We start from the raw sequence: 16,048 nt of genomic DNA, 5'->3' as shown, positions 1-16,048 counted from the left end.
TCTCAACCCCTCTGCCCCAAGGCATGCTGCATTGCCTGCTGCTTCTCTCCTTCCTGGCCCCTACCTGTTCTCAACCCCTCTCCCCCAAGGCATGCTGCATTGCCTGCTGCATCTCTCCTTCCTGACCCCTACCTGTTCTCAACCCCTCTCCCCCAAGGCATGCTGCATTGCCTGGTGCTTCTCTCGCCTGGCCCCTACCTGTTCTCAACCCCTCTCCCCCAAGGCATGCTGCATTGCCTGGTGCTTCTCTCGCCTGGCCCCTACCTGTTCTCAACTCCTCTGCCCCAAGGCATGCTGCATTGCCTGCTGCTTCTCTCCTTCCTGGCCCCTACCTATTCTCAACCCCTCTGCCCCAAGGCATGCTGCATTGCCTGCTGCTTCTCTCCTTCCTGGCCCCTACCTATTCTCATCCCCTCTGCCCCAAGGCATGCTGCATTGCCTGCTGCTTCTCTCCTTCCTGGCCCCTACCTATTCTCAATCCCTCTCCTTCCAGGCATGCTGCATTGCCTGCTGCATCTCTCCTTCCTGGCCCCTACCTGTTCTCAACCCCTCTGCCCCAAGGCATGCTGCATTGCCTGCTGCTTCTCTCCTTCCTGGACCCTCTCTGTTCTCAACCCCTCTCCTTCAAGGCATGCTGCATTGCCTGCTGCTTCTCTCCTTCCTGGCCCCTACCTGTTCTCAATCCCTCTCCTTCCAGGCATGCTGCATTGCCTGCTGCTTCTCTCCTTCCTGGCCCCTACCTGTTCTCAATCCCTCTCCTTCCAGGCATGCTGCATTGCCTGCTGCATCTCTCCTTCCTGGCCCCTACCTGTTCTCAACCCCTCTGCCCCAAGGCATGCTGCATTGCCTGCTGCTTCTCTCCTTCCTGGCCCCTACCTGTTCTCAACCCCTCTCCCCCAAGGCATGCTGCATTCCCTGGTGCTTCTCTCGCCTGGCCCCTACCTGTTCTCAACCCCTCTCCCCCAAGGCATGCTGCATTGCCTGGTGCTTCTCTCGCCTGGCCCCTACCTGTTCTCAACTCCTCTGCCCCAAGGCATGCTGCATTGCCTGCTGCTTCTCTCCTTCCTGGCCCCTACCTATTCTCAACCCCTCTGCCCCAAGGCATGCTGCATTGCCTGCTGCTTCTCTCCTTCCTGGCCCCTACCTATTCTCAACCCCTCTGCCCCAAGGCATGCTGCATTGCCTGCTGCTTCTCTCCTTCCTGGCCCCTACCTATTCTCAATCCCTCTCCTTCCAGGCATGCTGCATTGCCTGCTGCATCTCTCCTTCCTGGCCCCTACCTGTTCTCAACCCCTCTGCCCCAAGGCATGCTGCATTGCCTGCTGCTTCTCTCCTTCCTGGCCCCTACCTGTTCTCAACCCCTCTGCCCCAAGGCATGCTGCATTGCCTGCTGCTTCTCTCCTTCCTGGCCCCTACCTGTTCTCAACCCCTCTCTCCCAAAGCATGCTGCATTGCCTGCTGCTTCTCTCCTTCCTGGCCCCTACATGTTCTCAACCCCTCTGCCCCAAGGCATGCTGCATTGCCTGCTGCTTCTCTCCTTCCTGGCCCCTACCTATTCTCAACCCCTCTGCCCCAAGGCATGCTGCATTGCCTGCTGCTTCTCTCCTTCCTGGCCCCTACCTGTTCTCAATCCATCTCCTTGCAGGCATGTTGCTTTGCCTGCTGCTTCTCTCCTTCCTGACCCCTACCTGTTCTCAACCCCTCTTCTTCCAGGCATGTGGCATTGCCTGCTGCTTCTCTCCTTCCTGGCCCCTACCTGTTCTCAACCCCTCTTCTTCCAGGCATGTGGCATTGCCTGCTGCTTCTCTCCTTCCTGGCCCCTACCTGTTCTCAACCCCTCTTCTTCCAGGCATGTGGCATTGACTGCTGCTTCTCTCCTTCCTGGCCCCTACCTGTTCTCAACCCCTCTTCTTCCAGGCATGTGGCATTGCCTGCTGCATCTCTCCTTCCTGGCCCCTACCTGTTCTCAACCCCTCTTCTTCCAGGCATGTGGCATTGACTGCTGCTTCTCTCCTTCCTGGCCCCTACCTGTTCTCAACCCCTCTGGTATGTTATTTCAATCCATGTTCATTATACTGTCATAGAATATTGGGTCCACATGATGTAGTGTTCTTATATCTAGAGAAGTCAAGGAACATCAATAGAACACCTAATAAATGTTCATATGATATTATTTGCTCATCTGTCACTTAATAAAGGTCAATCAGCATCTTTATCCTTGACTGGTTCGAAAAGGTTGACACCTTGGACCATGGTGCATTAATGGAACAGGCTAGTGCATTCCCTACTCCTGTTCTCTTTCCCGGTTCCAAAACTTTCTCAAACAACCCTAATCGTAGTAGTCATTTACATTGTGTTTTTTTGACACTTTCTTCTGGTTCTGATCTTTTCTCAACCCCTCTCCTTCCAGGCATGCTGCATTGCCTGCTGCATCTCTCCTTCCTGGCCCCTACCTGTTCTCAATCCGTCTCCTTCCAGGCATGTTGCTTTGCCTAGTGCATCTCTCCTTCCTGACCCCTACCTGTTCTCAACCCCTCTCCCCCAAGGCATGCTGCATTGCCTGGTGCTTCTCTCGCCTGGCCCCTACCTGTTCTCAACTCCTCTGCCCCAAGGCATGCTGCATTGCCGGCTGCTTCTCTCCTTCCTGGCCCCTACCTATTCTCAACCCCTCTGCCCCAAGGCATGCTGCATTGCCTGCTGCTTCTCTCCTTCCTGGCCCCTACCTGTTCTCAACCCCTCTGCCCCAAGGCATGCTGCATTGCCTGCTGCTTCTCTCCTTCCTGGCCCCTACCTATTCTCAACCCCTCTGCCCCAAGGCATGCTGCATTGCCTGCTGCTTCTCTCCTTCCTGGCCCCTACCTGTTCTCAACCCCTCTGCCCCAAGGCATGCTGCATTGGCTGCTGCTTCTCTCCTTCCTGGCCCCTACCTATTCTCAACCCCTCTGCCCCAAGGCATGCTGCATTGCCTGCTGCTTCTCTCGCTCCTGGCCCCTACCTTTTCCCACCCCTCTTCTTCAAGGCATGCTGCATTGCCCACTGCTTCTCTTCTTCATGGCCCCTACCTGTTCTCAACGCATCTTCTTCTAGGAATGTTGCCCTGTTTCTGTCCTTCTATCTGTTCTCAACCACTCTCCCTTCAGGCATGTTTCATTGTTATCTCCTGGTCTCTTTCCTGGCTCCTACCATTTCTGAGTCCCTCTCCTTTCAGGCATGTTTCATTATGTATGCCTGCTGTCTTCCCTGGCTGTTCATAAACCCCTCTCCTCCCAGGCATGCGTTATTATCTGTGCCTGCTCTCTTTCCTGGCTGTTTATAAACCCCTCTTCTTTCAGGCATATTTCATTATCTACTCCTCTTCTCTTTCATCCCCTCTCCTTCCCAGCATGCTGTATTGCCAATTTCTGTTCTTTTGTCGTTCTTTCTGTTCTCAAACCCTCTCCTTCTAGGAATGTTTTGTTATCTACGCTTGCACTTTTTTCTGACGCTTATCTGTTCTCAACACTTCATATTTCAGGCATATTTCATTGTCTACTGCTGCTCGCTTTCCTGGTTCATACCTGTTCTCAAACCCTCTCCTTCCAGGCATGTTTCGTTATCCATGCCTGCTCTCTTTCCTGACTCCTATCTGTTCTCAACACTTCTTCTCTCATGTATATTTCATTGTCTACTCCTCCTCTCTTTCCTGGCTTCAATCTGTTCTCAACCCTTCTCCTTCCAGGCATTTTGCATTATCTACGCCTGCTCTAATTCCTGACTCCTATCTGTTCTCAACCCCTCTCCTTGCGGGCATGTTGCATTATCTACGCCTGCTCTCTTTCCTGAGTCCTATATGTTCTCAACCCCTCTCCTTCCAGGCATGTCTCATTATCTATACCTGCTTGCTTACCTTACTCATATCTCTTTTCAATACTTCTTCTATCGGGCATATTTCATTGTCTACTCGTCCACTGTTTCAGGGGTGCTATCTGTTCTCAACCCCTCTTCTTTCAGGCATGTTGCATTATATACTCCTCCTCTCTTTCCTGACTATTAGCTGCTGTTAACCCCTCTCCTTTCAGGCATGTTGCGTTATCTATGCCTGCCCTCTTTCCCGACTCCTATCTTTTCTCAACCCATCTCCTTCCAGGCATGTTGCATTATCTACTCCTGCTCTCTTTCCTGACTCCTATCTGTTCTCAACCCATCTCCTTCCAGGCATGTTGCATTATCTACACCTGCTCTCTTTCCTGACTCCTATCTGTTCTCATCCCCTCCCCTTCCAGGCATGTTTCATTATCTACTCCTGCTCTCTTTTCTGACTCCTATCTGTTCTCAACCCCTCCCCTTCTAGGCATGTTGCATTATCTACTTCTGCTCTCTTCCATGACTCCTCTCTGTTCTCATCCACTCTCCTTCAATTATTCTTGCATTTCATTGTCTACTCCTCCACTCTTGCTGGGGTCCTATCTGTTCCCAACCTCTCTTCTTTCAGGCATGTCTCATTATATATGCGTGTCTGTTCTACACCCCTCTCCTTCCAGGCATGTTGCATTATCTACTCCTGCTCTCTTTCCTGACTCCTATTTGTTCTCAACCCCTCTCCTTCTAGGCATGTTGCATTATCCACACCTGCTCTCTTGCATGAATCCAATCTTTTCTCATCACCTCTACTTCCATTCTTCGTCCATTTCATTGTCTACTCCTCCACTCTTTCTGGGGTCCTATCTGTTCTCAACCCCTCTTCTTTCAGGCATGTTGCATTATCTCCTCCTCCTCTCTTTCCTGACTCTTAGCTGATGTTAACCCCTCTCCTTTCACGCATGTTGCATTATCTAGGCCTGCTTTTTTTCCTGACGCATATTTTTCTCAACCCATCTCCTTCCAGGCATGTTGCATTATCTACTCCTGCTCTCCTCCAATACTCCGATCTGTTCTCAACCCCTCTCCTTCTGTTCCTCTCCCATTTCATTGTCTACTCCTCCACTCTTTCTGGGGTCCTATCTGTACCCAATCTCGCTTCTTTCAGGCATGTCTCGTTATCGATGCCTGCTCTCTTTCCTGACTCCTATCTGTTCTACACCCCTCTCCTTCCAGGCATGTTTCATTATCTGAGCCTGCTCTCTTTCCTGACTCCTAACTTTTCTCAATCCCTCTCCTTCCATTTCATTGTCTACTCCTCCACTCTTTCTGAGGTCCTATCTGTACCCAACCTCTCTTCTTTCAGCCATGTCTCGTTATCTATGCCTGCTCTCTCTCCTGACTCCTATCTGTTCCACACCCCTCTCCTTCCAGGCATGTTTCCTTATCTGAGCCTGCTCTCTTTCCTGACTCCTAACTTTTCTCAATCCCTCTCCTTCCATTTCATTATCTACTCCTCCACTCTTTCTGAGGTCCTATCTGTACCCAACCTCTCTTCATTCAGCCATGTCTCGTTATCTATGCCTGCTCTCTCTCCTGACTCCTATCTGTTCCACACCCCTCTCCTTCCAGGCATGTTTCCTTATCTGAGCCTGCTCTCCTTCCTGATTCTTATCTGTTCTCAACTCCTCTTCTTTCAGGCCAGTTGCATTGTCTACTCCTGCTCTCAAAATCTCCCCCTATCACTGTTTCCTCAAGTTGGACAGTCCTACAAAACACTATGAATCAGATATGTGTTTCAGAAAATATTTTCTTTAAAAAAGATAAAAGAAATGCCGGGCCCCTCCTGTTATTGAGAAATGCCTTATTTACGTTATTATCCTCCCCTGGAGCGGGTGGGGGGCATGCAACTGTAAATGTAGCAGCATGAATGAGGGAACACCGGCCATGAAGCACTCCCATGCCCCACTCCCAATGTATACCCCATCCCTATCTGTCCCATTTCCTAAGCCCACTCCTACAGGTCTCAATTCTTACTCCATTGCCCCATGGATTGTTTTTGTGAACTCTCCCACCCCACCCTAAGTGTCGAATTGTCTAGACTCCAAACCATGTATTCCAGCTCTTAGTTTCCAGGACCATTGATTTTGTCTTTTGTCTTACACCCCAAATGTCCCATGTCCACTCCTAGCCTTTACACCTCTGCCTCCCGCGTGCTCTTATTTCGTACTCTCGCTGCCACCTGCATTCTATCTAGTACCTCTCTCCATCTGTCCAGGTGTGTGACCCCTTTGTATAATAATCAATACCTCCTGAACCACATACATGATTTTGCTTTCTCTAGCTAAAGGCCACCTTTTCACACCACCAGGTCTGCAGAGTGTCCCATTTGTCTTAGCAAATGGTGGTGTCGTGACAGACATCTAAATGGTGCATTTTCAGTTGTTCTAAAATATCCACAAAATTCAAATTTCTGTCTGCCACTGCTTTGCTTTGACTTGCACTGTGCAAATTCTGCTCCAAACAAAGTGTGTTTAAGAGCACATCCCAAAAGTAAAGCAACAATAAAGAGTCACATGAAACAATATGAAGAGCACGATGGGTAGCCAGGCAGAAATAAATGATCTGTTGACTTGGTGTTTATGACGGACATTTGTCATGGACCACCGAAGCACCAGGAGTGGAGCAAGGCGGAACCCTGCTGGCAGTCTTGGCAACACGCCACCTCCTAGTTCTGGATTACAGGACCAGGGCTGAAGAGGCAAATGCATTCCCTGCCGCAAGAATGGAACAAGTCATAACATAACTCATTCTCTACAGCATCCCTCCTGACTGAATCCTCCCCAGCAAATAGGAAAGGTTCTGATTCCTTGATAGTCACCATACGCTGCTCTGGTAACCAAGCAGAGTTTGGCGAGCCAGGCGACTGGAGAAACAGGTACTCCCATAGGGCGCTAACTGTCCAATGAAATGACCTCTCTCCGAAATTCTTGCTGCCAATCACCATCGATAGGGCTATCAATGCTAATCTCTGTATGATAATTGGTTGAGACATTCAGCGGACTTTGTTGCATAATAACTACATCCTGCATTAATGCGGTACGTGCCCTTCAGACGCACCATGTCTAGTTTGGAGGTCTTGTGTCCGTGTCCTTCACATCATCTGCTGTGGTCCCGGCTTTGAAGAAACTGGTGGGGAATTCATTGGTAAATGTTGTTGCTTAATTCTTTCTCTGAATCTTTTCCAGGGTCCTCTGGGGCTTCCGGGACGTCCTGGTGACTCTGGGATGAAAGGTGACATGGGACCACATGGGACAAATGTGAGTAATGCAAGCGACCCGGCTATCTGATCCAATGAACCGTGTGAGGACGGACTGGAGATGGTTGCAGGAATGGCGGCATGGAACAGACTTCCAAGGGAGGTGGCTTGCACCATTGCTGAGGCCCCCCATCTGGTATATCCTAGCCCATTCTGGTGGCCACAGAATGCAGAGGAGGCTGCCGGGGCATTTCGCCATTAGCACCCGTGTAGTTCCTTACATGAATGATAATGGTGTCTTTAAAAAAAAAAAAATAACAAACTTACCTTTTCTGTGCGACCCGGTGCAGCGTACATGGTTTACAATCCGCTTTCAATGTTGATGACTGTGACGTCATAAACATTGACAACAGACTCTGAGAACCACCGCACCGGGCCGCACAGAAAAGGTATGTTTCTTTTTTTTAGTACAAAAAATAAGAGACTCCTAGCACACACGTAGGTCACTACACCAGTGCTAAACTGGGAGGGGCAGGGTGGGCAAAGGAAAGAGGGGCAGGGCAGGGAAGTGTGCGCTGGCCAGCAGCTCCCAGACTGCTGGGTACGCAGGCCTGTACCGTACAATACAGCTCGTGTTCCGAGCATTCTGATTGGGCCAGTGCCCCGTCCCAGGGTGCTAATGGGACTGAGGCCGAGTCCTTGCAGAGAAGCCATCATTAGAACTCAGGGCTCTGGGTTCTACACACTGCAGTGGCACCCCCTCTTCCATAGCATTACGTGGGCATTGCGAGTCGTGACGGGTCAGGTTTTTCTCTTGTATTTTAAGGGAACGGGTCAAGTTGACATAACGTGTTCTTTCCAGTGTAGCAAAATAGCTGCATCAATGTGCTTCCGGGTTGTGAAATCTATATCTGCTGAAAAATGCAAGATTATTTTATTTTTTATTTATTTGCATTTCTAAAGCGCTCACACCGCCCAGGGGCATGGAGGCACTGTTACAGGAATATGTCTTGATTGTGCATTTATAATGCGCTTAATACACAAAGGTTCCTAAGCACGGACCAGGGGATTGAACCTGTGTTGCTTCATGTTGTCTTGTTTCCAAGGCGAGCACGTTGCCGCTGAGCTATCCTCCCGGGAGAGATCCTATTCCAGGGCACCATGCATCATTTGTGAGCACAGCACTCTATTGGCATGAAACACATTGTAAACAGTGTTTAGTCTGAAATTACTCCTCACTTATTCCATCGCGACCAGTGCACAGAATGTCCAGTGCTTTGTATGATTGGTGAAGAGAAGCGTAAGTGGTATGGAAGCCTTTAATATCCAGCTGGCATGGCAGCTCCTTCTTGACACTGAATTCCTTATCTTCTGCAGGGCACCATTGGCGACAAGGGAGACAAAGGCAATATGGTAAGTTGTGGCGCTTGTAGGAACAGCTTTTGTACAACGGAAGACATTTCAGAAGACAAGCTCCAAAAGCCTCCTACGGCAAATATGATTTCCAATTATCTGGGGGAATTTGCTCGGCCTCATGCCATAGACCACATACAGATGGCTACATTGATTGGGCATTTGGCAAATTCTGATGTTCTCTTTTAAGTTTAGGCTGCAACAATAGGATGGCCTTTGGCATCTATAATAGTTTCATCTTTCCAATGTCTTTTGACACATGTGTTGGTTAAGTGCATGTTTCAGTGTTTTCAACAATACTCACCCCATCCACATCTAAGCATGTAGGATGTTCCACACAAGTGTTGTCTATAATTTGTATAAATGGTGTCCACAGTTTTTCCAGTCCTGAGTGAAATCCCTTTAGGACATGCTTTCTGAATTATTTTAAGATACTCAAATTGAGAGCCAAGATTTTTTTGTCAACCAAAAAGCCCTCTTTCTTGTTACCTGGTCACAAAAAACCTATTCGATTTCCCTGTTCTAATTTCACACATGCAGTAGTAGTTTCTAAAAGATAATGTTTTAGGGGGTCATAGCTGAAAGGCTAGTGGGTTACAAAAATGAAAAGTAAAGTCAAAATGTAGAAACAAGAAGGATACCCTCTTGATTGTGTAGGAAGGGAATGGCTCAAAATAGCTTCTAAGTGGACCCAATGCTCTTCTTGCATATATTGCCAGATGCTAGTGCACCAATGACACTTTTAGCAAGTCAAGCATGTTACATAAATATGGGCGGGTGCTTGTCTTCAATTTGGCCGGCTGCGGCAGCAGGTGTCTGCGGCTCTCCTTCCCACGGACTGTCATTTGCAAATGGGAGGAGCCAAGTTAGACAGGGGAGCACGATTCAGAGAAGAGGGTGTACGGTAGGAATCGGCAAACCTTCAAATGTTTATTGAAATCATAGTGCGAATCTTTAAGATAATTGGTAAAATTAATTTGAATCCTTTGAACCCATATTGAGCTGCCACGCGAGGGGACTTGGATCAAGCCTTCGGACGCCGAGTTCAATTTGTTGTGGTCACAGTCATTATGAGCCGACACTAAGCATTCGAGCCAATTGGTTCCATTTAAATGTGAAAAAAGGCCTAGTATCAGAATAAAATCCAAAAAAATAAAACGAAAACCAAAATTCAATCAGAATGAATTAATTGAACACAGAAGTTAAATTGATGCAAATTATGTTTTTTTTTATAATAACTGCTCAAAGTAGGGTTCTCATGTTGCCAACCATTTGAGTTCAGCTCCAAATGGGTTGAATCATTCAAACGTACCCCCCCCCCCACACCCTCACCCATTGTTTTAATAAGTTAGAATCACATCCTCTTGCGGTTTACCCATCTCCGGCACGTTGGGACACTTTGAGCTGGGGTAGTCTTCCATCCCTGGTCATCTATGATCGGGAGCCAGATAAGGGGTTGTGAAGCTAGTTTCATAGAGACGGGTTGAACCTTTTGCCTTTTCTGATAATATGGTACTTTAGACAATGTCTCTGCTTTTTTGTCAGAGTAACTTTGCTGATGTGATTTTATTCTCATTTTCTTAGGGGTTACCTGGGCCTCCCGGAGCTTTCGTGAGTAGTCATCATTGTACCATCTAACACAAGATGCTGCATGTGCATGCCGTGGCTGGATGAGCATGGCTTGTGATAGGTCTAATTGACAGCACTGTGTGAAGATAATGCTATAACATTGTGAAAAGTTATTAATTGTGGGGAAAATCTCCAACAGAACTAATCAAGCATAATGTGTACGATGTGAAGTCAGATGCATAGCGTTCCATATGGAGGAGGTGAATACACATTTGTTCCAAATCTTGATGCACAACTGTCTCCATACCATAAAGCCCATATACACAACGTTTTAATTTCATTAAGCCCATATACATAACTGTTTTATATAATGAAACCTATGTATACTCAGGCGTTCTATTACACAGAGCCCAATCATGCAGCCTTCCTACATAGTGAAGCCCGTTGTTAAATTGGATTTCCAAAATCAACCCTGGGGTGAATTTTGGGAACCAGTCTATTATGGTGAACGGGAAAGACACTGATGTCCAGCCAAACTCAGTCAAGGTAGGTAGCAGAGAAGAACAAGGCTTAGATTCAGTAGGGGTGTGAGAGTGGTCTGGGGCTACAATGAACAACACAATAATTCTAGTTAGACAGGTAAGCACAAAAATATACAATAATATATTTATTTGCATTTTTTTTAAAGCGCTCACACAGCCCAGAGGCATCGAGGCACTGTTACCGGAATATGTCTTAGTTGCGTATTTAAAGCACGTTTAATAACCAGAGGTTTCTAGCGCAGACCCGGGGATCAAACCTGTATTGCTTCGTGTCGTCTTGTTTCCGAGGTGAGCACGTTGCTGCTGAGCTATCCTCCCGGGACAGCTTATTAGGCCTTTAACATACACACTAGTCAATGAAACCTCAGGAAGATAACACTTTCACGAGGAACCTTATCCTCAAGCAGGTCCCGCTTCGACTCCCATTTGGAAGACGAAATGAAAGTGCTATCTTCTTGAACTGCGGAAGGAACCTCGTTTCTTGTTGTAGTGACAACTTTTATTTATATGAGCAAAACAAAGAATCAAGACGCCCCCAGTGTGTTGGGCCATGAAATGGTTGGGGGAAGTGACCTGTTACAGCACAGACTATCCGACCTTCTATAAAACCTAGATTGCCTTTTAGATGTACCCACGTGAACACCTTTGTGGAATTCATGCCTTTTTGCCATCTCCTATGAAGCTTGCTATGTCCTGAAGAAAGCTGGGCCATCCAAGTCTATGAGCCCTTTCCAGCCAAAACTCGAGTAGGCAGTACTGGAACAAGACCGCTTATCCCCAATAAACATCTCTTGCTGGAATAGATGGGTAATAATGACCTTACCTACCTGTCTTCAGAGTGAACTTGGCACATGCAAAAATCAAAGGTGTCGGGCCGACATTTAATTGCAGTTCTAGGTTTACTCAATAGATATGCGTCTAACATTATTGCTTGGTAGCATAATAGGTTGTTGTGTTATACTTTAGACTTGTCAGCACTCTTGGTAGCACTTGTTGGTGCTGCCTTGTCTTGCAGGTGGGCACCATGGTATTATTAGCTCAGGTTTAAAAGCTTTTTCGGCATTTGTTCTTTCTTGGTGCCTCGACTTTGTTCTATATTGTTTGTAAATGATGTCCTCAATATATTTATCCTTTTGTATTTTCTTTTATTGAGTACAGTATGTAAATACATGTTTTACATTCATTTTGTTTGAAATTTCTCATGAAATAATAGTCATTGGGCCTCATTGAAAGTATGGCGGTAGCCTTGCCGGTAAAACCGTCAGGCTGCTGCCAAACTTGCAATTTTTTCCGGCGCCCGCGAATGGGCAATTACCTGGTCATTACAGCCCTGCCAGACCCGGTAATTGCCCATTTGCGGGGACCAGAATGGAATGGGAAGGTCGGATGCACCGGCACCATTCAGAATGGTGCCGGTGCATCCGACATGCTCTGCTCGCGGGTGCCGGTATGGCCGCCAGGTCCGACCTGTCGGACGTAATGGCACCCGCAAGCAGAACTCGTAGGTTGCCTTTCCGGGAAGCTTACCGGTACCGTAGTCCCCGGACCGGCAAACTTGTAATGACCCCGATTGACTTTGGACCTGAAATAATACTTTCACGTATACAGGGACATTCCCCACTTTTTTGTGCTAGCGGACACACACCGGCCATCCTTCCTGGGATTTCCATTGGAAAGATGCATGAAGGAAGGAGACCCAACCCAATATGAAAAATAAGAAGGGTGGCCAACCGAGGCCATGACATCTTGTACAGAACTGAAAACATGAGAAGTAGACATTTTGAGGATGTGATCCTGCTAAAATCATTATCATGATTTATAAGGCAGCATGCATGTTGCATCTGAAAAATGAAAGAATGTATCTACTGCCACCAGCCGGTACCAGAGAAGCATGGAATGTAACAAAACTGTTACTTCTGCCAAAATGAAGAGGACACAGTGTCCCCTCAGGATTCCATGGAAGATGGCTTGTGCTGCACAGGAAACTAAATGTCTCATAAAAAGGGAATGGCATTCCCTGCACCAGTAGGACCATGATCTACACAGTGCACCCAAATCGGCATAGACAAGTGGCCTCCAAAGGCTGCTGGCAGCACCTCAAAGGAGATGAGGGGTGCGACTATAAAGAAAGCATAGACGCCAGAGTACTGGGCAAGGTCTCCCAGTACTGGTACCCTAAATAGGTGACTCCATGTCCCCAGAACAAAAATAAATGCAGCAGAAGAGTGAAGTTGAAAATCCTGACTCACCTTCAAATTCAATGGCAAATCCACAAAGTAAAGCAGCGGTGCCTTGGGGGCTGAAATGAAGTAAGGGGAAGAGTTGCAAAAAGAAATTCTCCCTAACACAAACTTTGTCCAAAGGGAGGTTTTCAGTTAAGGTTGGAGTTAGATCTGGATGCTGCACAGCAGTGTGGTCAGATCTGGTCATACAAACGCAGCCATGGTGGGATAATGATGGGGTTCCTTCAGCAGGTAACTAATGACACGCACGCACGCACGCACGCACACACAAAAACAAAAGGTTAAGCGGCCAGCAAATCTGATTGGCCCCTAAATCCACTACTCACCCCAGAACACCCCTACAGCATAGTTTCCCTGAACAAACGAAGCCCCTTAGTAAAATGGCCAAGTGTAGGACTTACAAGAACATATTGGTTCTCCGATTGACTACCTAAAAGGTGCATTGGGAGTTCACCCTTATTGAAGCCACAACTAAATTACAGCTGCCACCAGCCCCCTCCTGAAAAACCTTGTAGGGTGATACAATCAACCTAGGGCACAAACAGGGTGCTTAAGAAGCATTCTTAGGCCTGGCAGCATTATGGGCGACCCAGGACGATATACTCTAAGTGAGCCAGAAAGGGTACTCTGGCAGGGGGGCATCTGTAGAGGTTTCTCTGACCACCAAGAATAGGTCAGTGATCCAAAACAGAGCAAGGGAAAAAAGCGAACTAAGTGAATGGAACCCTAAAAAGGACCTACAGAATTCCCTAAAATGAAATGCTGTCTTAAAATCTAGGATTAATGAATTCGGTCGAGTGGGACATTTTTATCTCCTCTACCATCCCTTCATCCCTTCCAAGTTCATACACTCTCCCATATTCCTTCCAGAATCTTCTACTGTCCCCTTCTCCACTCCTTCTCTGTCCTCCATAAACTGCCTTATTCATTTCACCTTCCATCCACTACTCTCTTCATCTTCCATAAGCTCCACCACCCCTCTTCTATCTGTTACTCTCTTCACCTCTCATCCCCATCCTCTCACCTTCTCCCCACTACTCTCTTCATCTTCCATAAGCCCCACCACCACTCTTCTACCTGCTACTCTCTTCACCTTCCATCCCCACCTTTTCACCTTCCAGCCACTACTCCCTTCATCTTCCATAAGCTCCACCACCCCTCTTCTATCTGTTACTCTCTTCACCTCTCATCCCCAACCTCTCACCTTCCAGCCACTACTCTCTTCATCTTCCATAAGCCCCACCACCCCTCTTTTATCTGCTACTCCCTTCACCTTCCATCCCCACCCTCTCACCTTCCATCCACTACTCTCCATCTTCCATAAGATCCACCACCCCTCTTCTATCTGCTACTCTCTTCACCTTCCATCCCCACCCGCTCACCTTCTCTCCACTACTCTTTTCAACTTCCATAAGCTCCACCACCCCTCTTCTTGAGAAGAAATGGAGTCCCACAGACTCCAAAAATGGAGACTAACAAAACCCTACAACCACTTGTAATAATTTGGTAAAACCCACAAAACCAAGACCAAGTGGCAGTAACGATAAACGGTTTTGGCAGTAATTCGGTGGAATTTCCTCTCAATAACCGCCAAGCTCAGAATGAGGGTCATTGTAATTAATCAAATACCAAGACGACATTTAGGAAGTCGACTTGGAGCAAGTTCATATAAGGGGTCGAATATCGGACATGAAGTCCCTTTTCCCCTCCAACTTCTCACAATTTGGGAACGTGAATTTGCTAATTCTGCACTGGCTTACTATTTGCTAAAATTGATAGCATTGTTTAGACTTGAAAACATTTCATCTTTGGGGGAACCCTGGGATCACTGAGCTTAGCGTACATTGCAGAAATATGTCACAACTACATCACAAACCACACACCACTTCCATTCCGTCCCAGTCTTGACCGAGCAGCTCATCAAAATGGGCAAATTCATGAGAGTCCAGAGACCAACAAGCAGTGGCTTCTGTAAAGGGACCTTGATATTCTTTATTGCTATTACAGGAGTTTCAGTACAGTCATTCAACTACAGGTATTTCCTTACATTTATTACTTTGGTATTAATGCTGTTGTTTTGTTTCCTTCAGCTCGGTCCTTTATCGAACAGCATCATTCTGAAAGGATCCAAGGTAGGCCTCACCACAGCGTGTACTACATAGTGCACCAGTGCATGTTCAATTATTGTGAAAATTAAGATCTCATGTGCCTTCTTCAAGATCTCTAGTAGAAAGAGGCTGGGAAGCGAACAGATCGTTTGGAAAAAAACAGGATCCATCAGACCAATGGTAGCTAAATTAGGCACAGTAGAGGAGACAATATGTTTGGGACACGGTCAGGTGCACGACCAATCAAAACTCCCCAGCTTCAAAACCCACAGGCAAATGCTAAACATAGATAGAGAACCTGTAACAGTTGGGAGTCAAGCATAGAGTTGAGAAGCAATCTAACATTAGAGCCTTTTGTGTTCACTCGTGAACCATGGTGAGCCTCCACTATGAGTTGAGGAACCTCAACCAATGGAGCATTTTACGATCCATGGGGGGCATCCCGTGACGGGAATATCCAAAGTGAGACATAAAACACTGGGAGCCCCCACAAGTTAGGGATTTCACAGTCAGGTATGGGATATACCAGTTGGGCATACCAAAATGAGACATGGGGGTCATTACGAGGTTGGGGGTAACCATGCCGCAATTTGCGGCATGGTTACCTCTTTACCGGGTACCAGGTCCGGGTTCCTCAAATGAGGACTTACCAGGCCATTCCAACCTTGGAGGACCCGGTAATTCCTCATTCGAGGAACCCGGACCCGGTACATCCCCATTCCCATTCGAGCCCCCATTGGGCTCAATGGGAATGGGGAGAGAGCTAACAACGGGCCCATCAATAACGGGCCCGTTGTTAGCTTCCTGGTCTGCTAGCGGGACCCGCTAAGGGCACCTGGCTTTACCAGGCGCCCTTTGCAGGTCCCGCGAGCAGACTCGTAATAGGGAGGTAAGGGGTTAACGGCGCCGGCACCATTACCGGCGCCGTTAACCCCCTACCGCCCAGCTCGTAATGACCCCCATGGACTTTAATGGCCTTCTTGCAGTGATGGGTTTGCAGTCAATCAGGGAGTGTGAATAGTCTTCACCAGGATAGAGGTTCACAAGCGTGGAAATGTTTAACCAGTGCTGTTCTTC

At 47.6% G+C, this 16,048-nt stretch overlaps 1 protein-coding gene across 1 annotated transcript in view; it reads left to right on the top strand.

Annotated features, from left to right (window-relative positions):
* Positions 1-16,048, top strand: part of LOC138514720 (collagen alpha-1(VII) chain-like) — a 1,453,166-nt gene that overhangs the window by 678,830 nt on the left and 758,288 nt on the right. Inside the window, exons 52-55 of the mRNA XM_069630120.1 lie at positions 7,086-7,157; positions 8,474-8,509; positions 10,094-10,120; positions 14,954-14,995. Coding sequence (XP_069486221.1) covers positions 7,086-7,157; positions 8,474-8,509; positions 10,094-10,120; positions 14,954-14,995 — 177 coding nt within the window. The remainder of the gene's footprint in view (positions 1-7,085; positions 7,158-8,473; positions 8,510-10,093; positions 10,121-14,953; positions 14,996-16,048) is intronic.

The sequence above is a fragment of the Ambystoma mexicanum genome, chromosome 12 (assembly GCF_040938575.1).
Source record: "Ambystoma mexicanum isolate Mex_15411 chromosome 12, UKY_AmexF1_1, whole genome shotgun sequence".
In the NCBI taxonomy this organism is placed as follows: Eukaryota; Metazoa; Chordata; class Amphibia; order Caudata; family Ambystomatidae; genus Ambystoma; species Ambystoma mexicanum.
This window is presented reverse-complemented; position numbering and strand designations above follow the sequence as displayed.